At 49.3% G+C, this 23,974-nt stretch overlaps 1 protein-coding gene across 9 annotated transcripts in view; it reads left to right on the plus strand.

Moving 5' to 3' along the window:
* The first annotated feature begins 1,033 nt into the window (after positions 1–1,033).
* MACROH2A1 (macroH2A.1 histone) overlaps positions 1,034–23,974 on the plus strand; it is a 78,881-nt gene continuing 55,940 nt past the window's right edge. For 7 of the 9 annotated variants that reach the window (XR_002123948.1, XM_019642185.1, XM_019642189.1 and 4 more), the window contains exons 1-2: positions 1,932–2,066; positions 11,542–11,760. Coding sequence is in view for 8 of the 9 variants with exons in the window: in XM_019642185.1 (XP_019497730.1) it covers positions 11,589–11,760 (172 nt within the window). In the remaining variant the exon portion in view is untranslated. Of the gene's footprint in view, positions 1,053–1,931; positions 2,067–2,310; positions 2,485–11,541; positions 11,761–23,974 lie in introns of those variants that run through there. The other 2 variants (XM_019642187.1, XM_019642186.1) reach the window with 2 other exon arrangements.

Here is a 23,974-nt window from a genome sequence, read left to right on the forward strand (position 1 = left end):
TGCCCTTCCACAAACAGGGGCAAGCTAACCCCAGAAACATGGTGACACCCCACTGTTTGACTCTCAGATCATCAAAGGTCTTGGAGGACATTCAGGGTGGGGCAAAGAGGTGCTGAGGAAATGCAGGAATTCTCACGCCTGCCCTGCCGGTTGCTGTGCCGTGCCTCCACTTCTCAGGAGGGCCCTTTGACTACCTGTGCTAAAGCTTTTAAAGTTAGATCCAGCAGTTCCACTCCTAAAGATTTATCCTCAACAGTCAGATGTGCACAAATGTGTATCTCTAAGGGTATTCATCAAGTTTTTATAATAGAGTTGGAAACAGTCTGAAAGAAAAATAACCACAAGAAGAAACTGGTTAAATAAACAGTGGTACTGCCCCACGATGTTTGGAACAGTGGTTTCCAAAATGAGGTCTGCAGACTCTGGAAGGTCACTGAGACCCTTCCCTGGGGTTCACAAGCTCTAAACTTTTCATAATAATGCTAAGACATTATTTAGCTTTTTCACTGTCTTGATCTTTGCACCAATGGTGCAAAAACAATAAAGGGCAAAACTGCTGGTGAAATGGCACAGATCAGCACTGGCACCAAACTGCACTAAAAGTTATTTTATTCTTTATTGCCAAGCACCCGCAGAAAAAAATCCCAACAGTTTCACTTAAGAATGTTCTCGATGAAGCAGTAGAAAGTATTTTTATTTATTTTTTTTTTGAAACTCCATCCCACGGTTTCGTTTTCATCACCCAAATTAGTGCAAGGCCCAAAGTATGACTTCAGTACTTAACTGAATTAATGTATCCATAAACGGTTTGTATTGTACTCTGCTTTGTAAACTTTTCGAGTCCGGTGTAAAGCTTATGCTATAAAGGGAGGAGGTTACCACTGCTGCTCTAGGGGGCAGCCTCAGGGCTTGGAGAGGTCTTTGCGCAGCGGTACCTTAAACCTCACAACAGCTCTGCGGGGTGTATATTGTTATCTAAATTTGGTCCACAGCTAGGTTCTCAGATGGCTTCCCCCTCTACACTTCCTCGGAGGGAGGGGAAGGGAGACCAGGTAAGGACCCTATTTAAGTCCCCGGGATGGAGCACTAACGCCTTCGGGAGAAAAACCAATCCAAGAACTCAGAGATGATCTTTACAGCGGCCCTCCTCTTTCTGCTTGTCTGCAGTTTCAAAACACGAGTGTGATAAGAAATCACTGTTTATATTAGTGAATCTCAACTGGGTTCAATCATGACCTTTTCCTGAATCGAAGTAACTAACGGCTACCGTGTGCCAAACAAGTCCAGACTTCTGGGCGTCACGATGCAGAACCTCAGGGTAGCCGATGTGCAGTAGTTGGTCGTGGGGAAGAAAAGGTTTGCTGGGAGCTTGTATCTAAAGACAGCGGGGTGGGGGCTCCGAGGTGCGCGGGAGGTTTGCATTGCTTGGGGAGGGAACAGTGTTTGCTGGTAACAGCAGTTGTGCCTCCCTCCCTGGGTTAATAGGATGGCTTCTAGGGATGAGGCAGCGAAAGTCCCATGCCGAGGGCCAGGCACATAGTAGGTGTTCAAGAAGTGTCACTCGAGCCACACAGGCTGACACGCGCGCGGAATGCCGCTCTGCCGGAGCACCTCTGTTCAGGGCGCGCCCCGGGCTCGGGTGGACGCTGCATCCGGCGTCCAGCGTCAGGGCCGGGGGGCGGAGGGCGGAGGACCGGACCTATGCAGCCGGGGGACAGACCGACCAATGTCCAAGTTGCAGAGCGCCGAGAGACCCCGTGCGCTCAGCCGCGGGGTTGGGGTCAAGGCCGGGGCGGCGCGGGAGGGGTGGACGGACGCGGAGGGACGGGATGGGATGTGACGAGCGGCGCGCTGTGCATTGTGGGAATCCCGGGGCCGCGGCGACTGGTTCCAGTTCACTCGGCAGCGGAGCCGGGCGGAGGGGGCGAGCGCGGGGCGCGCGGGCGGGAAGCGAGGAGGCGGGCGGGCGGGCGGACCAGCGAGGAGCGCGGAGAGAAAAGGCGCGAGCGGCCCAGAGGGCACAGGCCGGACACCTTGCTGCTGCTGCTGCCGCCGCCGAGCCGCCTGTAAGTGCCGCGCGGGCCCCCTCGCCACGCGCCCCGTCCCCGCCGTCCGGGTCCGGCCGCCGCGCTCTTCCGGATGCGGGTGCCTGGGAGCGGCCGGGCCTGGCGCTCCCCTCCCGCCGCCCGGCTCGGCGCGGCCCACGCCGGAGCCTCGCGCGCACGGCGCTCTCCCAGGCCCTGCATGTGCGGTGCGGGATTCCCTTTGGTTTTGTTTAAAAAAGCAAACCCGGAAGCCAACTTCTCACAACCGCGTTCTCCTGCCCCGGCGCTTTTGTGGGAAGGAGACAGTTGGGGCCTCTCCCTCGGCGACCCTTTCCCGGGTGGACGGGCAGACGGCTGGGCCTGAGACCGGAGGAGGCCCCGCGGCGCTGGCTGGCTAGCCTGGGCGCCCAGGAGCGGTTTATGCGCGGAGTTGGACTTGGTGAGGCCACGCCGGCCCGCGAGTTGCTGGCCCCTTACAATAAGTCGGGCCCGAGACCCAGGTGGCCGCGGTGTAGGCTCCTGGCTCTGTATCTGCTGGGAGGGCAGGGCGGTGGGGTGGGGGATAGCCGCGGGACTGGAGCCAGGCCAAGGAGGGGTAGGGGCTGTCCATGGACTAGCTGGAGAGGGGCCGCGGAAACCCCTGCCGCTCTAGCTGAGCTCCTGATCGGCCTTTTGTTTGCTTTGTGGTTGGGAGGTATTTTTTTTTTCTTTTTTAAGGTGACTCCGGAAGACTGCAGGCTCCCAGGGTGGAGAAGGCCAGAAGAGACTCGCTGGGAGTGGGGTGGGGTGGGGTGGCGAGATGAGTACGCATGATGCTGCTGGCCTGGTCACCAGACAACAGGTGTGTGGATGGTGCGCCCCACCTCCACTCCTGCAGGGACCACAGATCATTCCAGGATCTTGTCAGTCGATTGCTTGGAAGGTTCTTTGAGATGACAAGATGTTAGGGAAAACGTTCCTGAGTTTGAAAGTGAGAGGCTTCTATAGAAACAGCTGAGACAGACCTTGAATTGGGTAATTACCATTACCATGAAGTCCTTGTAAGATTTTAATGATTCAATAAAGAGCATTTAAGAATAGACAATTAGAGGGGCACTCCTGCTAGCTTCTCTTTTTCAATTCCACCTTTGTGGTTTGAGGTTTTACCGTTCAAGAGTGGGGAAGTGCTTTGTTCTAAGGCTCCCTGCTCCAGGGACTTGGGGAATTTAGGTTTGAGTGGGAGGCCCCAGTTGTAAATTGGATGGAATCCACCTACTGCAGGCCACCTTTAGGGTACTGTCTGCTGTCAGGAGATACTAGCTCTGAAATGGGACACCTCATGCCTGCAACTGGAATTGATACCTCTTGTACACAACTAACCACAGTTGGGCAGTAGCATCTCCATCTTGCACAAGAGGCTCTCTGATGAGGAGAAATAGGTTTTTAAACCTATTTTCTTCCTTTTTAAAAAACCCTCAAGACTAAATTCTTCCCCCCTCTAGTTTTAGGAGAGTGGGAAATCTCCAGTCTGTTTTTGTTTCAATCTGTTACCACTGTTAATGGTTGTCAGGTTATCAAGGAGGAGGGAAGGAGTTCAAGTAAGTGAACATTGTTTGAGGCTGGATCTTTAGAATGAGGAAGGAATAGTTCACATTTTATTAAACTTTTGAGAGTTGTCTGGACCATCACATGTGACTCTAATACACCACCGTAAATCACTGGCTTGGTCTGTACCAAATGGGCCAGGGCCAGGGAGTGGTGCATCTCAGGCTGCCATTTCTTCTTGTCCTGGAGACAGCAGAACTTCGGCAGAGCTCTCATTCTTGCCCCAGAGAGACTTGGAGTACGTGTCTTCTAATACTTGCAGAGCTAATGCTGCCCCAAGTCATTTAAAGGAGATTTATTGAAATAAGGAAAAGAACAAACTGAAAACCCCAAGCTGACACAAAACCCAGCAATAATCCGTATGTTGTGTTAATCAGAACCGCAGCCTGTAGTTCTCGTTTGAGTGTGCCTTGTGTTGGGTTTTTCAGAACCTCGTTCTTGGCATATGGGCTGTGAAGGGGCAGGGGGTGAGTGGGGCTCATACCTGTCCTATGGGTCTTCCCCACGTTCTATAAGTTTAGAAGTGTATCAGGCCCCACCTCAGCTCTTATGAGTGAGCCTGAGTGGGTAAGCTCTTCATACCAAAGACTAGTATAGCTTTTTTGCTTGGCTCAAGCCTGCTAGCTCAGGTGAAGCTAGAGAACCTAACAGGTCAAATCACAGGGTCATGATCAGAAACACATTGAGGGATTTAGATTGTATCCTAAGAGCAGTAAGAAGCTGTTGAAGGCTCTGGGCAAGAGAGAGATGGTCAGGTGCTCTTTATTAGTATGGAGAACTCTTCCTTTAGTCAACAAATATTAAATGGCTTCTAGGTGCCAAGCCTGACCAGGGTCTTGCCCTATTGAAGCTCACATTTTAACTTGACCTTTGATGGTCTTCTATTGGAGTGGTTATCTTAGAGTTGGCAGAACCTTTAAAAGGAAGAAGGGGGCGCGAGGAAAGTTTCCTTGTGAAGCAGGCAGGCAGACAGTGCCTTTACTGTCGAAATACAGTGCCAGTTCCTTTGATGAAGCTGGGGGAGCACACCATGGAGAGGGTTTGCAGAAGTGAAATCTTAATCCCAGACTTCTTGCAAACTGTGTCCTGCTTGTGGTGAATAACACTTGTGTTGGGGTTTTGTTTTTTTCCCACCACTAAAATCCAACACATGAGGGATATATGTGTGCTAGAACAAAATGTGCAGTTTAGGATTTATTTCCTGTCTCAGTTTATCCTTCTCTCCCTGTTTGCAATCCCTTGATTCCCCGAAGGTGGACTCTCAGTTCTTTAATCATTCCTGCTCACTTTTTGATGCGGTGTTTTATGAATGGAGGGAGATGTTTTTCCTGATTGGCTAGAGTACCAGAGCAGGTTTCTGTTCTGAGCCAATCAGAGTGTAGCTTGTGAACCCCAGCTCTGTGAGTGATAGTTGTGTAGTATATCCACATGCCTCTGGGGATATGACAGCAGTGACACCGTTAATCATTTGGTATGATAGGAGTAAACGGAAGAGAATGCAGTAAATAGGATTAGTGTCCTACGCTTTAGAATTGTCTCAGGTTCGCCTTGATTGGATGTGATGGGAAGGTGACAAATGCATGTGGACATGTGGGCATTTATCCAGCTGCGGGGAAAGAATGGAGGAGTCCTCCCTCGGCAACAGTGGCTTGAGCACTGATAGCTCAGATGCCGTCATCCTCGGGCGCTGGAGATAGGGCTGGCTAGCAGCTCCGCAGAAGTTGCAATCAATATTTTGTTAAGGATCAATATACGTGCATTCATTGCTTAGATAATAGAAGACTTCATGATTGACCATTCCAGTGGTTTTGTAATTGCCCTGATTATTTAAGATTTTCTTTATGCTGCCGCTTTAACAGAAGTCAGTCTCTTACAGATGTGAGGAAGGTAAATATTTTCCTCAAGTCTGTTACTGTGCCAGTCTAGTGGTAAGAAAAGTCACGAGAGCCATAGAATTGTCAGGGAGTCGGAAGGCCTCAGCGTGGCGCCCACCTCACCCATCAAGGCAGTTGCAGTGTTCCTTTCCTGGGGATCCTCAAGGTAGCCCCATAAGCTCCCTGGATTTTGAAGTCTGGGCTCCCACAGGGATTGGCCAGGTATGTGTACATGAATGGTCCCTGAGAAGGTCCCTGATAGGTGTCCCATTTGCCACATCTCTGAGTCCTATAGCCTTTGGAAATGCTGCCCTCATCTTTGTTGAGAGAATCCCATCCACAGTAAATGCCAGCTAATCAGTCACCATCCAGCCCGCATTTGAGAGCCACCACGTAGCAGGAGGAATGGTGGGTTCTTGGAGATACAGTGAACAGAGCTGACTGGTCCGTCCCATCAAGACAGACAAGGAAATAGGCAGTGATAATACAGGGTAACAGGTGCTAAGGGTAGGGTAGTTGGCCTTAGAATGTTTATATAAATTGGATCTAGAGGGGCAATCAGATTGGAAGGAAGGCCTGGAAACCGTATTTGCATAGCACTTTAAATAAGATTGAGAAAAGCAATGGAACGTATTAAAGAATGGTGGCCGACCTAGGGACATTCTAAGGGACTTTTAGCTGGGCTCAGGGGCCACAGCAGGAATGTCCACCAAGGAAACTGGGAGCAGTTCAGCTTGCTAGAGCCCTGGTTGCTAGATGGGCTGGAGATCAGCAGGGCCTTGTGTGCATGGGGCTGCCCAAAACTAGACTGTGACTGGGGGGTCACAACGCAGGAATGCAGAGGAGAGAGCTCCTTGATGAGTCTGCATCACCAGGGAGGCATTGGGACCACTAGATAGGATGGTCCCAGACAGAAGGCTAGAGAGTGTTCCAGACTGAGCGAGTGGCATGTGCCGGAGGGTAGAGGTGGGAACGCAGGCTGTTGACAATGTGGTCAGGAGCCTGTTAGGGTGCCCCGTTGGGGAGGAGTCGAGCGGGGTGGTAGGGAGTGGGATGGCCCTTTGCCCTCCTCACCATTACGGCCCCTCCTTGTAGTAGAGGATTTGTGGTTTTCATGCCCATCTTATTCACAGGGTCCTCACAGCCAGGCTTCAAATTAGTCCTGTGCTATGAGGACAGATCACATTGTCCCGGTCACATCTCATTTGTTGAGGGGCTTGTGGTCAGAGACTGGCTTCTCAAGTCCGGCTCATCTCTGTACAGCCCCTCTACCACAGTGTGTCTCGGTAAGCTTTGGGTTTCTGCAAACAAGGCTCTTGTCCACTGTGATTGATTTATGGTTGGAGGACTTGTAGAGATAAAGACCACAGAGATCTCTTCAGGACCAACCACAGAATCTTCATTTCCTGCCCTGCCAACAGTCAGAAAGGCAGCCAAGCTAATGTACAGGAACATGACGAGATGAATGGATGCCCAGGTTGCCTGAACACCTATCACTCTCTTAAAGCATGTGGGGCCCTCGACCGGTGTATGTGTGTGTGTGGGGGAGCGGGGGGTGAGGGCTTCTGGTTTACTGAATGGGGTGTCCTGGATGATGAACCCAGGAAGGAAGGACACAGCTTTGTCAGTTTGACAAGATACTACAGCTGTTTCTCCTGTGAGCAGTGTCTGTGCCCAGAAGACAAGCTGAGTGCCTCAGAAGCCACTTTTTCTTTGATGTAGGACTGTCCATCTCTCAGAACGGGGTGCAGGATAGGGGTCAAAGAGGGCCCAGCAGGCTTGGGCTGGTCATTCAGACCCTGGCTTTAGAGTCAGCTTCCAAGTTGATTGGTCATGTGAGTGGGGCTGGCTGTTTCTTTTCTTCGAACAAATAGCTAGAGGACATTTCTCAACCTCTCTTATAATTAGGTGTGGCCACTTGCCCAAGTTCTAGTTGGTGGATCATGGTCAGAACTGTGTGCCTCACTTCCAGGCCTGGCCCCTGAAAACCTCCATGTGATCTCCTTAATGGCCTTTCCCCTTCTGTGGTAACCCTGGGAATTGTGCATGGAAGGATGGGAGGAGTCTGGATCTGTGAATCATCCTGTGCAGAAGCACGGGACAGTCGTGGAAACCCACTTTGGACTTTTCACAAGTGAGAAATAAGCTGTAGAGACTTACTTGTTATAGCAGTTAGCGCTACCCTCACCAGTACAAGTATCCAACACCAGTTTTTCAAGAAGGTGGCCTTTTTTTTTTATCTTATGTATAATACATTGTCATTTTTATTAACTTTACTGAGCATTTAGTGGGTGTCAGGCCCTTATATGCATGCTTTTATTCAATCCTTTGATGGTCATCCTATCATCATCTCTGCTTGACAGATGAGCAAATAGACTTAGAGGCGTTATATCATGTGCCCAAGGACACATAGGCAGTAAGCGGCAGGGCCATGACTTCAGTCAGGTCCGTTTGACTTTGGAATTCGAGTTATTAACCATAGTGCTCAACAGCCACTCTGTCACAGCCACTCTCTCTCCCCCACCTGGGTGCCTGGCCATCGCTGCCCGTATCTCCATGGCCCTCGGAAAAGCAGGATGGACCTGCACGTTCATGGGTTTATCTAGAGACTGCAAGCTACAAGGTGATTTTTCCCAAATGATGTCTTTAAAATCACCTCATTACCGGATGTCATGAAGTTGCATGGCTTAGCATTCTCATAGCGGTGGCTGCAACTTGGGGATCTAGCGTTAGAAATGCAGGAAGAACATGGAGAGGTGCCAGGGACAGAATCTCTGCAGGACATCCCACTTGGGGATGGGACAAAGACTCGGGGCTGAGAGGAGCCAGACTCAGAAGGTGTCCTTCATTCAGCAGAGTGGCACTTGAGGATTATGATGTTTTAGATCTCCCCTGGGACCCAGGGAGCTGGGGTGAGTTCACTACAGTGCCTGGCATCAGTTAGTTTGCAGTTCAGTCAAGCTGGGGAGGCAGGTACACAGATATGTGCTGGGATATGTGCTATGGGAACATGGAGCAGAGAGCAATTCAAGTCCATGGTCAGGTCCAAGAAGAGGGATCATGTGAGCACCAGTTCAGCAAGTTGGCAGGAGAACAAAGGGTGTTACAGGCAGGAGAAGCAGCATGTATGAAGACATTCTGGGCACAGCATAACAGGTAAGGAAGTTGAGGGCAGCCTCAGGCATCTGAGCCCAGGCAGGGGTGGCAGGAAACAGTGCTGCGGAAGTAGTTGAAGGATGCTGTTTGTGGCTGGCTCGGGGTGGTGGGGAACCAGCAAAGTGGGCAGAGATCCTCTGGTGTCCACGGAGAGAGACTGGTGCTGGGGAAATATGTGAGAAGAAGTAGAGCTGAACCAAGGTGAGGACGGTGAGGAGAAGGGAAGAGGCTTGAGAAGTTAGGGAGGTAGATTCAACATCTTGGCTAATGATTGGGTGCTGTGGAGGTGGGCAGAGAGGTAGGGGCCAGGTGGATTCCTGCTTGGTAGCTTGATGCATGGTGTTGCCACTGATGAGGCTGAGAAACCCAGAGAAGTTCAAGGTGCCCACAGGACTTACAAGTGGGCCCTTGCCGCAGGTAGTCGGAACAGAGCTCTGGGTTTCAGCAGCCAGGTATGAATGGGGCTGGAGCCTGGGAGTCACTAGCATGTGGATGATGTAAAGGCTCTTGGCTACAGTCAGGGGGAAGCACCAGAAGCATCATTTTTAAGGAATAAGTGTGTCTAGGACTCATCAGGTCCCCAAATGCTACTGGCTCCTCTCTGGGTCAGGACATTGTCCAATTCCCACAGAGGCAGCCCCAGCATACCCAGACAGGTCCTTGTGGAGATAGCTGACGTCTGTGCTCCAATGAGAACAGCTGAGCTGCATTAATCATCACTGACCACAGCCCTCTCCTGCTGAAAGACGGGAAACATTCAGATCTGAAAGCTGTTAGTCCAAAGGTGTTGGGTTGATCTGTGAAACACATTTGTAGTAAAGCAAAGGACTGCCAGGAAACCCAGTGACAGCTTTCCCTGCAAACACACATGTATACACATACCATTTCCTGCTCAGAGCACGGGTACCTGTTGGCAGCGGATATTTCAAAACGGAGCTCATTACAGCAAGAAGTGGAGCTAACTAATTGTTTCAGAACAACTGAGACCATTCTGGGACTCTCTTCACTTAGTGATCCACCAAGACTGGTGCCCCCTGACAGGGTGAAATACGGGGTTCTCATCCCAGGGGACTTCTGCCCCCTTCAACATCTTCAAGAACCAGGGCTTAAGCATCTTTGTTCTGTTGGGCCTGTCAGTACAGCTGCCCCCACAGTACCCAGGAACGCTGCTCTCTGCTGTTTTGGTCATCTCTGTCAGGCAGATGATTTGAAATTATCTTGGTGGGGGTCACACTGATGTTAGTTATGGACCATGGCAAATCCAAAATATAGGGTTGGGCATCAGAGTAACATGGACTACTGACTATGTGGCCTCCACGGTCAGAGGCATGGACTGTTGGGGCTGGAGGGTCCCACACACCATGGAGCCTGACCTCAGTTTACCAGTAAATGGAGACCTGCCCATTTGCTCCAAGGGTCTGAGCATAAACGTCCTCTAGGGAAGGCTTGCCTGGCGCCCCAGAATAGGCTAAGGCTTTATCAGCATCCCTCTCCTAGCACCCGGCACTGGCCTTTTGCCATTATCATGTAAATGCCATAGGGTTAGTTATTGTCTCTCTTCCCCATCAGCTCCAGGAGAACAGGGACCACAACTTGTCTTGTGCACTGCCGCCTCCATCCCTGAGCATAGCTCCTGAAGTGAATGCAGGATGACTTGAATGCTTTTAGCAAACATTTGAGACCTTACTGTGTGGTGCTATGCTAGAAACACAGAGGCGGCCTCAAGAGCCTGCACTCTGATGGGACAGATGGGAGCATGTGCACAGCATGGCTGCTGTGTGAGGCACATGGGAGCTCAGAGGATGGGACAGCTGATCCGAGCCCTCAGGGAAGGGTTGGCAGAGGGCAGAAGGCAAGTGTGAGGGCTAAGAGGAGATCCTGGCCAAAGAGCACAGCCACCACAGAGGGCGGCATTCAGGGGCGCCGTGGGTGACCATAAGAGGTACCCGGTAAAGCTGCATGGGTGTGCCAGGCCTAGATTTCCAGGGCATTTCATGACAGGCCAAGGGCCCTGACTTTATCTTGGGAATTGGGGCAGCCATGGAAAACTTTAAAACCAGGACCATGGCATATTCATATTTGTGGACAACAATGACCCTGCCTGTGGAGGGCAGTGGTAGGGAAACCCTTCCTGGAGCTGTTCGTGATCATTTGGTTAAGATACTGATGACCTGGACCCAGTCACAGTTGGGATGAAGAGGCGAGGACCCCACATGAGGTGTTGAAGAGGGGCAGCCTCGGGACCAAGTGGCATTGTGGATGGGGTTTGGGAGGAGGCGCAGGGAGGGAAAAACTCTTCTGTAAGGGCAGACCCGTCTGGCAGGCTGGCAGTGTTCAGAGGGTGTCGTATTCCAATCTGGCCACCCACTAAGCTCCCGCGAGCTGTTCCCGCCTCTCACAGATGAAGGATCATAAGGTAGAGATGCTGCCATCATCCAAGAACTTAGACATTTAGCTGTAGTGCTTCATTCTAGGGGCAGGTGACATAGTTTTCTTTTTTGAAGCCTTCAGCAAATCTATCAGTCCTGGTCTCAAGTCAATGAAAATGCAGTTATTAAGTGTATAGACTGTAGCCAAGAAATCCCATTTTCTTTTACATCATGCGGCATAAAGGCAAGACACTTAAGAGCAGTCATTGTCAGAGGAACCTTTCAATGGAAATGGCCAATGAAATTGATGTCATGGTATAAAATGGTGAAAAGCTGTCTCTTTGGGGCCACAGTGCACCAGCGGAGTGCGTGAGCTGGGCTCAGAGGGCTCGGTGGCCATAGGTGGTGGCATCTGCTGGCAGGACCTGTTTCTTTCAGCGGCCAGAGTGTAAGGGGAACGGGACGCTGTGCAGACTGCAGTGATCCTGACGGCTGTGCCTCTTGCCTTCACAGAGCGTGTACTGATCCAGCTCCACTAAGAAGAACACAGGGCCGCCGCCATGTCCAGCCGGGGTGGGAAGAAGAAGTCCACCAAAACCTCCCGGTCTGCCAAGGCAGGAGTCATCTTCCCCGTGGGGCGGATGCTGCGGTACATCAAGAAAGGCCACCCCAAGTATAGGATCGGAGTGGGGGCGCCTGTGTACATGGCCGCCGTCCTGGAGTACCTGACAGGTGAGTGCCCCAGTCAGCTGCCAACACCACCAGCTCCCAGTGCGGCGGCTTGGATGGCTTTCCAAGGATTGATAGGACTTTTTGATTCCTTTTAGTTGATAACTTTTTGAATCTACAGAAAAGGTACAGGAATAATACAGTGAACATTTTCATCGAGATTCACCAGTTAACATTTTGTCCCCCCCCCACCCTGTGTGTGTGTATATGCATGCACACGCATGTGTACATTTATTTTTGGCTGTCCTATATTATATGGTTTATTTTCAGATTTCCTCAATGATCCCAGTAATGTCCTTCATAAACTTGTTTGGCTTTCTTTCCCAAGTCAGGATCCGTTTCAGAATTAGACATTGCATTGGGCTCTCACGTCTCTTTAGTCTTATTTGATGTAAAACAATTCGCCAGCTTTTTAAAAATCTTTCATGACATGGACATTTTTGAAGAGTCCAGGCCAGTTGGTTGGCAGAGTGCCCCTTCCATCTGGGTTGGTCTCATGCTTGGACTCAGCTTGAACATTTGAGGAGGAGAACTGCATAAGTGATGTGGAGTCCTTCTCTGGAGTCATGTCAGGACGCACCTCATGCGGCTTTGCCCTGTCATTGGTCATGTTCGGTTTGGTCATTTGATTAAGGTGGTGTCTGCAGATTTCTGCACATCCTGAATCACAGTGTTTCACCCAGTGGCTTTAGCATCCCCTGACGATCTTACCGAATCTGTTATTACCATGGTGGTTATAAAACAGTGATTTTTCTACTTGTCATGTCTTCTGCATTTATTAAGTGGCATTCTTCTGTAATGAAGGACTTTCCATTTGTCCTTTTTATTTTTGTGCTATTAATGTTGGTTCATGGATTTTTAAAATTAGTGGGATATACACTATCTTGTTGTCATAATGAGATATCACTATGATGTCTCAAATTTGACCCTCCAACTGGTCCTTGTGTCCCTTTGCTGTGTCCCCATCAGTTTCTGTACATTTCCTTGCTTTCTGACATTATGAGATAGTCTGGTCTCACTCTGAACTTTCCCTGCCTCAGTCTTGGAATCAGCCATCTCTCTAGGGGGTCCTTGGAACCTTTCACAGATAGAATCTTATTAGTCTTATTGGTGGCACCACAGCAATTGTGGGAGGTCAGCTGGCAGGGATACCACCCCCATTTTTAGTGATGAGAAAACCATCCTCAAAGCATAAAAGGGCTTGCCTGGGGTTGCATGTAACCAGTAAGGACTTGAGAAGGGACCCACATCCTGCTGTCCTGTTGTCATGGTTTCACCACTTACTGCTCCATCAACCATCAGTGTAGGTAACAGGAGGAGGCACCCTTGATTCTTCACGAGACAGGGTCCCTCTTCCAAGGCGATACGGTCAGACATAAGGAAGAGCGAGATTGCTTCTTGCTCTCCAGGTCTTTCAATACGGCAAAACCAACAGTCATAATTGGTGTGTCATACCATGAATGAGGCATGATTCTTCTCACTATATAGACAAAGAAACAGAGGCCCAGAACTTATGTGACACACCCAGGCAAGTCATGCAAAACATTGGAGACCAAAGGAGACCAAAGGAGAAGTCACTAACTAGAAATCAGAGGCCATTTTCTAGTTTTGGCCTGGCAGTTTATATGCTGTGTGACCTACAATGAGCCATTTAACCTCTCTGGACCCCAATTTCCTGACAGCTCAAATGGAGACAATAGTCCACTCCACTAACTTCAGGCTGCTGGGAGAGCCACCGGGGCTTTGTTTGACCATAATGGGAATGCTAACACGATATGCAAACCCAGCCAGTTCGTGTTTCCGGTTCCCAAACACCATGATGCCCCATCACTGGGGTTTTCATAGACACTGTCATTAGGTCAAGTACAACATCAATTTCATTTCTTTCATCAAGCTTCTCCCTCTTTTTAGTTCGCAGGGCACAGGATGGGGAAATACCATTGCTCCATCATAGCTGAGGCAACTAGTATCTGTTCCACACAGAGAACCTGGATGTTTTCCTTGTCTGCCTGGCTGGCTCTGAAACTGAGCACAGTGCTCATGAGGTCACAGTCAGCGGGTTCATTCTCATGGGGGCCAAGACCTTGACCCTGTTTGTGCCACCCCTGTCATGCCTGTCCCTAGCTATCACAGGTGTGTGATAGTGGCCACAAAAGGGAGCGGGAATGGTCAGGAGAGCCCATCACTAGTGGTGGAAAGGCAGCTCACAGCAAATCCTTACTCTGGTGTTAGCCGCTGTATATTAAAGAATAATACATCTTTTTAAGTTTTACCAGGGCTATAGTTAGCTAAATCTGAACCGTTTTCTCTGGCTGCTTGCAGTGCTGAGCCATTGCCACAACTATTGCCTAATGCCAGCCCCCAAAACGGTGCCTGGCCTGTGTGACAGTTGCCTCGGGAGACGTCCTGAGCTGTTAGTGCTGTGCTCAGTCACTGCTGTGGTCACTTGTGTCCTATTGCCTGATGATGGGATACGAGCTGAGCGCTTGGGCCACGTCCAGTGAGAACGCTGTTGTGTTCTGCACTTTAGAACAATGCTGCACCCACACTGACTGCTCTCGGAAGGGGACCTGAGCCCCTTGGGCTGGGATGTGGGAGCATGTGGCTACTTGGAAGTCCTGGGCATCTGCCCACCCAGAGCCTTGGTTTAGGTTCTTGAGTGAGAAAGAAAGGCAGACGAGCTCTCTTTCTGTTCTGCTCTTTGCTTTTGTCTCACTGAAGACCCTTTCCCATTCGTTCCACATACTTATTGTGTACCTGCTGTGTGCCAGGTACCATGCTAGGTTCTGTATGAGAGCCCAGGAATGATGAGGGCAGAAATGGTCTCTGCTCCGTGGAGCTCATGGTCCACTTGGGAGGAAGAACTAGCCAACCCAGATCCCAGACGGTTACTGACTATGATACATGCCGCGGCGGGCATGGACACGCCAAGGGGGGTCGGGTGACTGGGGGCCTGGAGATGGACTGGCTCAGGAAGGCGTCTTGGAGGAGGGGACGCCACCTGGAACCTAGAGAAGAAGAGGGCGCCAAGCAGCCCTGAGAGAGCTGGGAGAGAGGCTCTGCCTTTTATTTGGCTTCAATGCACCTGCTGGGTGCCAGCCTCTTCCCAGAGCGTGGGGAAAATATGGAAAGAGGGCAGAGCCAGGGTACCAGCCCTTAAGCAGCTCAGGGCCTAGTCAAGAATGTGGCCCAGACATCACGCTCTAACACAAGGCATCTGAGGGAAGAGCCGCCCATTTAGCAGGTCCTCGCTGAGAGCTGTGATGTACCGGTCACTGGGCTATAAGCCAGAACAAGACCTATCCCCTGCCCAAGAGTTTTCTGCCCAGAGACAGGTCCAGGCAAGAGAAATGTGGTCATTGCAGGCTCGCATGTGCCGTGAGTGGGTGTCAGGAATCGTTTCCAGGAGGATGCTTGTTAGCCGGAGCTGCCCTGATCGTCCAGTTGTTACCTGCAGGGCCCTTTGGAGGGCTTGGTTTCCTGTGTGCAAGGCCCAGACTCTTCCAGGTGCCACACACAGCTGCAGGCATGGCGATCGGGGTATGCCACACAAGACTCCTTTGAAATGGCTGGACCAGGCCTCCTGCCTTCAGAAGGCCCCATAGAGAGATGACGAAGGGTCTGGATGCTCAGGTTCTTAGTAGGAGTGCTGGGCCTAGGTGGCTCTGGAGCAGGGAACTGACGTCTTGGTGGCCAGCCCTGGGGACCACTTGGAGTGCCATGATGTTCAGTGGGAGCCAGGTAGAGGCAGTGGGGCTCAGTGGTTAAGAGTGTGGACCTTGGTGTCAGAGCTGCCATGTCTTAGTCGTGGCCTTAGGCAAGTCACTCTTGCCTCTGAGCTGTGGTTTTCCTGTCTGTAAAATGGGGCTGACATGACTGTCTCATAGGGTTATTGCAGGCCGAAATGAAATGCATGTGAAGAGCCTTTCCATGCTGGCACAGTGTAAGTGCCCACATGCTAACTTACATTCGGTTTCAAACAGAGAGGGAGGAGTGCCCGGTCACCCTGCTCTGGCTGCCCAGGTGACAGGGTTGCCCACTTCCCTTAGGGATCTTGATGGGCGCTGTCACTGCGCACTCGTGGGTATTGTCCTTTCATTTGGTCAGAACCCACCGGGCCTCGCCGGGCACCTGCAGAATGTCTTGGCAGCTTCAGGCCTACTCCCTTCGGTCTTTTTAAAGCTACCACTTGACTCCTCCTAAAGGCTGTGTCACCCTCAACACCAAGATGCCCTGGTACCAAGCTCTTCTGTCTGGTGTCAAGGGCCACTTCTGTCCTGAGCTCCTGGCACATTCATGGGAACCTTCTCGAAGGAATTTCCAGTTAGCCAGCAGCCCAGGGCCTGTGTTAGGCCAGAGCCAAGGCCAGACCAGCATGTCTGAACAGGCTGCAGCCCTGTGGGCCGGGGGCCATCAGAGCCCCTAGAGCTCCCCATGAAGAGCATGTTTTCAGGGGTGAGGGATCACACAAGCACCCCTCCTTTGGGGCTGCCCCAGGCCAGGGTGGATGTGGGGAGGAGGTTGTAGCCTCGTGTCTTGCTCTGAAACGTAAAGCTGGTATCTGTTTCTCCTCTTGGGTACAGAGCCCAATCATCTGCCGAACTTAAAAGGAAAAGTCAACATCTGGAACAAGCTGGAGTCTGGTGATCAGACTGCTTCTTCTTCAGATCTCTGTGCGCCTGGCTCTGCAGCCCTGCCTGACTCTTCCCAGAGCTCTTTCTGAGGAATATGCTGCTGTCTGCTTGTCTTCTCAGTGCCCAGGACTGTCTGGGCCTCGCTCCGTTTTCTACCTCTCTGCCCTTGACCTTTCAGCCTAGGGGAATTACAGTAGCCCCACCTCTGGGCGTTGCTGTGAGGATTGATGATTGCATTTCAAGAATTTAGCCAGCATTCATAGTAAACATTCAAGAAACGATAGATAAAAATAAGTATTATCATGGAGAAATTGAGGCAGTTTCTTTGAGGTATCATCTTTGCCCCCATAGTACTGTGGTACTTTTTTCTTAACCGATGTTTAAAGGGAACTTGACATTAGTTCACCGCAGAAAACCTCTGGAGCCTCTCCGCTGTGCCCAGCACAGCGCTGCACAGTGCTGGAAGGTGTAGGAGATGTGAAATCAGAAACACGATGCAGCTTTGTCCCCGATTGAATTTCCATTGATATTAGGGACATACAAGCCCACAGACCAGTTAGGGAATAGGGCAGATTTAAGGGATAAGTATGTGAGTCCCACTGTGGGGAAGGGTGGGTAAATGAGTGTGTGGAAGAGCAAAGGGCACGCACACTTGTGATCTGATGGTCTCGAGTCACGGGTGCAAGGCACTGTGCAAGGCATTGCTCAACCTGTTCAGCAGGACCGAGGAGCTTGGCAAAATGGAAGTGGTAGTCCAGCAAAACATAGGGCTGTGCGGGAAACGAAGAGCCAGCGAGACCTCGCACATCCTCTTTAGAGGTGGGTATATGGATGGCTGATGAGTTTCTCACTAAAGGGACTTGTTTTAGTTTGGGAAGTACCGAGAAACAGCGTTCTTTACTGTAGGACTTTTCAGAGCTTTTAACATCCTGGTGTCACCATGAATCCTCAAGGGAAGGAACTGTGATTTGTAGTGGTTCCCAAACTTTTATCACAAAAGGCTTTCCAGGAACATGTATAAACACTGTACACAGTACAACGAAGGGGACAGCGTTGTGGGTTCAGCCCAGGAGAAATGGCACTGTGAGCCGTGCTAAGTGAAGAAGCAAAATCGAGAGTCACCGTAAGAATGAACTTTGGTGTGGCTTTTTGTGGCACCGAGGCACAAAGTTTGACTAACAGATAAGGAACCTAGGTCTTCCTCTTCCATCAATATTTGCTAAGTGAGGTAGTGACTTGGGGAAGCCACACATTTACTCTGCTAAACTGAGTTGCTCAGGCACGGACTCAGAGAGGACCTACCACCCTCTAGGCCTGTGCCAGACACTGAGGTACATAACAGAAGTCCCTGCCCAAGGAACTTACCGAGGAGGAAGTGCCCTTGGAGCCATTTTACCCAACCCCTGAGAGAACAGGCCTTGTTCCTATTCATCAAATCTAAAATGGTATGTGATGACATCTTTTCCTTTTTTCTTTCTTTCTTTTTTTTTTTTTTTTTGGTCCAGAAACCCTGTTAGCAGCCTGAACACATACCTTATTCTACCCACTTACCTCCTAGGATTTAAGCCTGTTTGCAAAAATCAAATCCTTTCTCAGAGGATTTCTGACATTAGGAGGCTACCAGCTCTCCAGACTAAATGTTCACACTTTGTGATAAGTATAGGCCCTCCCACTGTGACCGCTGTCAGAGGTCTGCTGATTTGGAACCTAAACTCTGGTCTGTTTAAAAACCTGGTATCACAGTAGTGCATTTCCACCTCACAGAGTGTAAGGCTGTGGCTAGAGGTTTCTCTGCTGTCTTCTTTGGATCTAATCCACATCTAATCCACATGATGAGGGCATTTGGATGTGCATGTCCTTAACCCGCTACTCCTTTTCCATTTTCCCAAGCCCTGCCCCTCCCCCTCCCCCATGTTTTGGACCTTGGTCTTCCCTCTCCCGTCTCTTGTCTGAAGCCAGAGCCTCCACACACTTCTAACAGGCCCCTGGTACCTCTCACAGTAGGCACTCCAGTCTAAAGCTACCTGTGTCATTTCATTAGCCTTGGTGAAGTTTGCAGGGTCAGCTCCCAACCTGGGGGTCAAGCAGGGTCCTCTGGGTGACCTTAAGGTCACTTGAGAGACTGGATGAGGCTGAGCCCTTGTGCCTGACTGCATCCTGCAATAAAACCCCAAGGGAAAGGGATGGTTGTTGGAAATACACATTGCCGCCTGGTTTGGGCTAATGAAAGGATCATCCTCATCCCAAATTTCAGTGTGTTTGATTTCGGATCTGTAACCCGGGTCAGATGTGGCATATCCCTTTGGTGTTAGTCATTGGGTCACACTCCATCCCCGCCCCCACCTCCTGTAAGTGCAGCAGGGAGACCCCACCTCCTGTAGCACGCTCATTTTAGCAAACATGCACACACTTGGCCTTTCCGGCCTGGGGAAGAAAGGCTCCAACAAGTGTGGGGGACTCGGGTAGGCAGAGCCTGCAGTTGGCTCTGTCACTTTTCTGGCCTCTTTACCGCTTTCCTATCCGAGACACCAAAGTGTGTTCTGTACTCACACAGCTAAAAATAGGGCAGGAAGCAGAGGACAGCCAGGCTGGCTCCCTGATGCTCCGAGGCCCTCTGAATTCCTACCTCTCTTGCTTGATTGTGTGACCACCCCTGCCTTAGACTGACTAACACGCCAGACCAGGACCCAACTAACTCTTGCTAGCACCTTCTTGGGGATTCATGCACCCTTGGGGCTCTCAGCACCCCACAGTGCTCACTGTTCTGCAAAGCCCTTTACCAGCTTCACTTTCTTAAAAGCAGACAGACTGACCAAAAAACCACAGGAAAGAGAAGACGAAAGATTTTAATAAGCCAGAAGGTCAAAGCTAGAAAAAAGTTGGAAATCCTGCAGTTTGAAACCCCAGTGTGCTGGGTACCTAGTGTGTGCAGACTGTATTTAAATGCGGATTCCTTTTTGTGGTTATGTGAGCAATTTGTGCGTGAGAATTTAAGAAGCTAAAACTCATAATCCCACTGCTCAGAGATACAGCAGCTGGCACTGAATGCCTTTTGTGTATATGTGTACATGCATGAGAGTTAGGTTTTTAGTATTTGTTTAATTAGTTGTTTTTATTAATGTCTGCTATTGATGATCTTCACTGACAGCCAATCACAGAAAATCATCACTGTGCATAATCTTACAAAGCAGATCATGAAGTCATGTAGGAGGTGCTCCCCGCATATGCTATGCGCCAGTCCTCCTCCACTCTCCTGGGGAAGAGATGACTGTGTGGTGGCTGGACATTCACGGAGTGCTTGAAAAAGCAGCAGGTTAGCACTAGGCACCTTCGACATTTCCCTGATGATGTGGTGTCAGGTGGCCAGCTGGTTAGCAGACCAAGATGGGTCAGACCTCGGCTTGAGGCTAGAGCTTGGAAACCACCATGGGCTGACTTCCCCAGTACCTCACTACCACTCCAAGACGTGCAAGTGGCAGTATAGCTTGAGGATACCCCTCTCCCAGGGACACACGAATCTGCTGTAGGGCTCAAAAACCGAGTTTTTATCTAGTCTGCATCCAGTCCTTCTAGAGCCCACGAGGCCGTCCAGGACAGTGTAAATGTGACCTGGGCCCACTTCATGAAACCATGGCCCCATTTCCCCCTGCTCTCCCAGGGCCGGGGGCTTTCTTTGGCAAATACAGCACGTGCTGCAAAAGTGTATGCACATTTTAAGAAAGAAAAAAATTGTAACAAAAGATGAATACAAGTCATGTGTATACATTCTTTTGGCACCCCCGATATGTTCTCTCGGTATGTGACTTGTCATCTTAGTCTCTTAACAGTGTCTCACAGAGCAGAAATTTTTAATTTTAATGAAGTCCTACTTATCCGTTCTTTCTTTCATGTATTGTGCCTTTAGTGTTGTATTTAAAAAGTCATTGTCAAACCCAAGGTCATCCAGACTATCTCCTCTGTTATCTTCTAGGAGTTTTATAGTTTTGCATTTTACGTTTATGTCTCTGATCCGTTTTGAGTTAATTTTTATGAAGGGTGTAAGGTCTGTGTCTAGATTAATTTTTTTGCATGTGGCTATCCAGTTGTTCCAGCGCCATTTGTTGAAAACCTCTCGGCTTTCTTGAAGATAAGCCATGTTGCCTAGAAATCCTCAATGGTCAAGGAGTCTCACTGTTGGATCACGATTTCCCTTTGAAGGGTAATATGCAACTTTCCTCTCTGCCATTGGGGTCTGCACGTGCATAGACAAGTTTCCTATCAAGGGTTCTGTTTTTGCTTGGACCAATGGAAAAGCACTATAAAACCTGCTTCTGGATTCAGGCAAGGAAAAAGGTGTGACCAAAACTAAGTGTGGCTCTTTCATCTCAGACCTTCCATCTGGGATCGCTTTACTTCCGATTGAAGTACATCCCTTAGAATTTCATTTAGTGAGGTCTTTTGGTGATAAACTTCCTCAGGCTTTGTTTTTGAATATGTCTTTATCTCATCCATAAAGTTTTTAGCTGTTATTTCTTCAGTGCCTCTATTTTAGCCTCTTTCTCATTATGGAACACAAACATATGTTAAGGTTTCAGTCTATCTTCCATATCTGTTCATCTCATTCATATTTTTCATTTCTGACGCTCTGGATTTCTTTCTGGATGATTACTTTTTACCTGTCTTCTAGAACTGTCTCCCAGTTTAATTCTCTCTTCATCTGTATCTTATCTGCTATTTAATTCAGTCACTGAATTTTAAATTTCAGTTTTGATACTTTTCATTTGTAGAAGTTCCATTGGGTTCTTTTTAGAATCTGCTTGCTCATTCTTGATAATCTCTTCATTTTCAAAGTTTGATTTAAATATGTTATACGTAGCTATATATTTATCTGAATAATTCTTTTTTCAACTTAAGGAATAATTGGCAAAATTATATACATTTAAAGTGTACAATGTGATTATTTGATATACACTGTGAAATGATTACCAAATTTATTTGAATAATCCTAATAACTGAAGTTTTTATGAGTCTTTCTGTTGGATTTTGAGACATTGTTCAGAAAGCCTATTTCTCTCCAAGGTCACAGGAATTCCTTCATGCTTTTGCTTAGTATTTTTATGGTTTAATTTTTTTACACTTTTACTTTGATCCATTTGGAATTTATCCTGATATACAGTGTGAGATAGGGATCAATTTAATTTTGTTCCAGGTGGTTACCCAGTTATCTCAGCACAATTAATTGAATAATCCATCTTTTCCCTGGTGATCTGAGATGCTAACCTTTATGATCTATGAAATTTCTCAATATAATTAGGGCTATTTCTGGACTTTTTTCTCTTTCATTGGTCTGTCTTGTAACATATTTAATAATATGTTTCTCATATCTGTTAGGCCTTTCATTGTCTTTTCACGTTTACGGAAAGTAATTATTTTCTTTAATAAGCGTTGCATACCAGTGGTAAGATTCACATGTTCCCAAAGGCCATGCGTGGGACATGATCTCCTCCCTGCTCTTTTGCACACCCAGTTCTCCTCCCAGGAGACACTCAACGTTATTGTCTCTTACATATATATCTATCTAAAGATTCTTCTTTTCCCTTTTCATTTCAAAACATATCTAGAAAATGAAATGTCAAAAAATAGCGAATCAGGATAATAGGTACATATGATACACAGAGCCTGACCTTTATATTTAAGCCAAAATCTTGGTTGGGAGAATCTGAGGATCGCTGATCTGCTCCTAACTTCCCTGCATCCCCGGTCCCCTCTGCCAACCTTGAGTCCTGACTTGAGACAGTGAAGTGAGGCTTGCCTGCATCCTGGGCTGTCATGCGGCTGTGCTTGCCTGGGACGACAGCTTTGTAGTTCACACCGCCTGCCATAGATCCTGCGTGTTTGTTCTAATACATGAAACCAGGCCAGTGCCCTGGAGAAAGTCCCTGTACTTCCCTCCTTCATCGCCGCCTGAATGCTGCAATGCCTGGTTCACTTGTTTAGTCATTCATCTGTAATGACCTATTTGCGAAAGAGTCACCAAGCTCTGACCAAGTGTAAGGTGCTGAGCTGGGTGCCGGGGGTTGAAACAACCACGGATGATTTCAGCAGATTCGTACTGAGTGTCTGAGGTGGGCCAGGCATATTGGAGGCCATATTTGTGACCCCAGGGCTGGGACTACGCCTTCCTCACCCCTCCCTTACTATTGTGTACTCAGCTCTCAGCACAAGGGCTGACCTTTGCAGCCACTCAGTAAATAGATTTTTTATTGAAGGATAAGAAGACCAGTTAGAGGAGGATGAGTTTCAGGAGCAAGGAGTGTTGGTAATGTCAGGTGCTACCAGGAAATGGATGAGGGTGAGAATGGAACTAGACCCTGAATTTTTTTTTTAAGGAAATACAATTAGAATTAACATCAGGGGATGGTGGGCCGGACCTGCCTGAGGAGAGGCAAGTGGAGGGTAGCTGTTGGTGGCAAACAGGAAGGTGTGGGAAGTGTGCGAGGGCTGATCCCTTGCTTCTGCCGCAAAAGCCGCTGAGAACATCTCAGCTATACCTTGAAAAGCAGAGGAAGCCGGGAGCAGCCCAATCAATTAGAGTAGCAGCATCTCAGGGTTGTTCTGTGGATGACCATCAAGAATGGCTTTAAAAACACTACTGACTTACTGAGTGGAGAAGGAAATGGGTTAAGAATTCTACACATATCTTCTCTCCCAATATTTTCCCATTAAAATATCAAAAGTAATAAAACATACTAATAGACCTCTTGCTTGCTTTCTCTCCCCTAGAGCTTCTATTTCTAATCAACCCAGAATAAAATATGAAAGTAAAAAGCCCCTCCTCAGAGCTATAAATAAGTTCCAGCAAGAAGCCAAACCTAGGGCCGGCCGAGTGGCGCGATGGTTAAGAGCTGGCTTGGGACGCCAGAGGGCCCCGGTTCGGATCCCACATATGAGGGCCAGTGACACTGCCCTCTGCAGCTAAGATGCTGAACAACAGCTCAACCTGGAGCTGGGCTGCCATGAGTCGCCGGCGACGGCGTGGGCTGCAGTCCCTGTGGCAGTGGATTGCCATGGGCTACCGTGTGTGGCCAGCAGCCAGCGTGAGCGGCCAGCAGCCGCAGTGAGCGGACGTCCAGAAGCCGGCGACTGATCTGCCTCGCCCGGGGAAGAGCGCAATGATGGTGCCAACTTGGGCCAGTGAAGCAACGTCCTCCACAACTAGACTGAAGAACAAAACGACAGCAACTTGTCTGTTCCCCTTCCCCCAATTCCCCAGCACTGTTCCCATCCCCCCAATTCCCCAATAAAAAATCTTTAAAAAAAAAAGAAGCCAAACCTAGAGGGTATTAGCCACAGCCAGCCCGCCTCCATCTGCCTGTGTCTTCCCACTGCCCGCTCTGGTTCTGGTTGCCAAGAAGAGAACACAGACTCTCCTCTGATTGGCCAGGCTGCTCAGCCAGCCTACAGCGCTGACCCTCTCTCCCTCCCTCTCTTCCTTCATCTCCCACCCCACCTTCCTCCTTTTTAAGCAAGTGCCTTCCATCTAGTGGCCAGAAAGTGTGTGTTCCCTGGTTCTTCAGAGGCTGGCAATGGCCCCTGACACTCAG

This window comes from Hipposideros armiger, unplaced genomic scaffold (genome assembly GCF_001890085.2).
Source record: "Hipposideros armiger isolate ML-2016 unplaced genomic scaffold, ASM189008v1 scaffold_66, whole genome shotgun sequence".
Classification (NCBI taxonomy): Eukaryota; Metazoa; Chordata; class Mammalia; order Chiroptera; family Hipposideridae; genus Hipposideros; species Hipposideros armiger.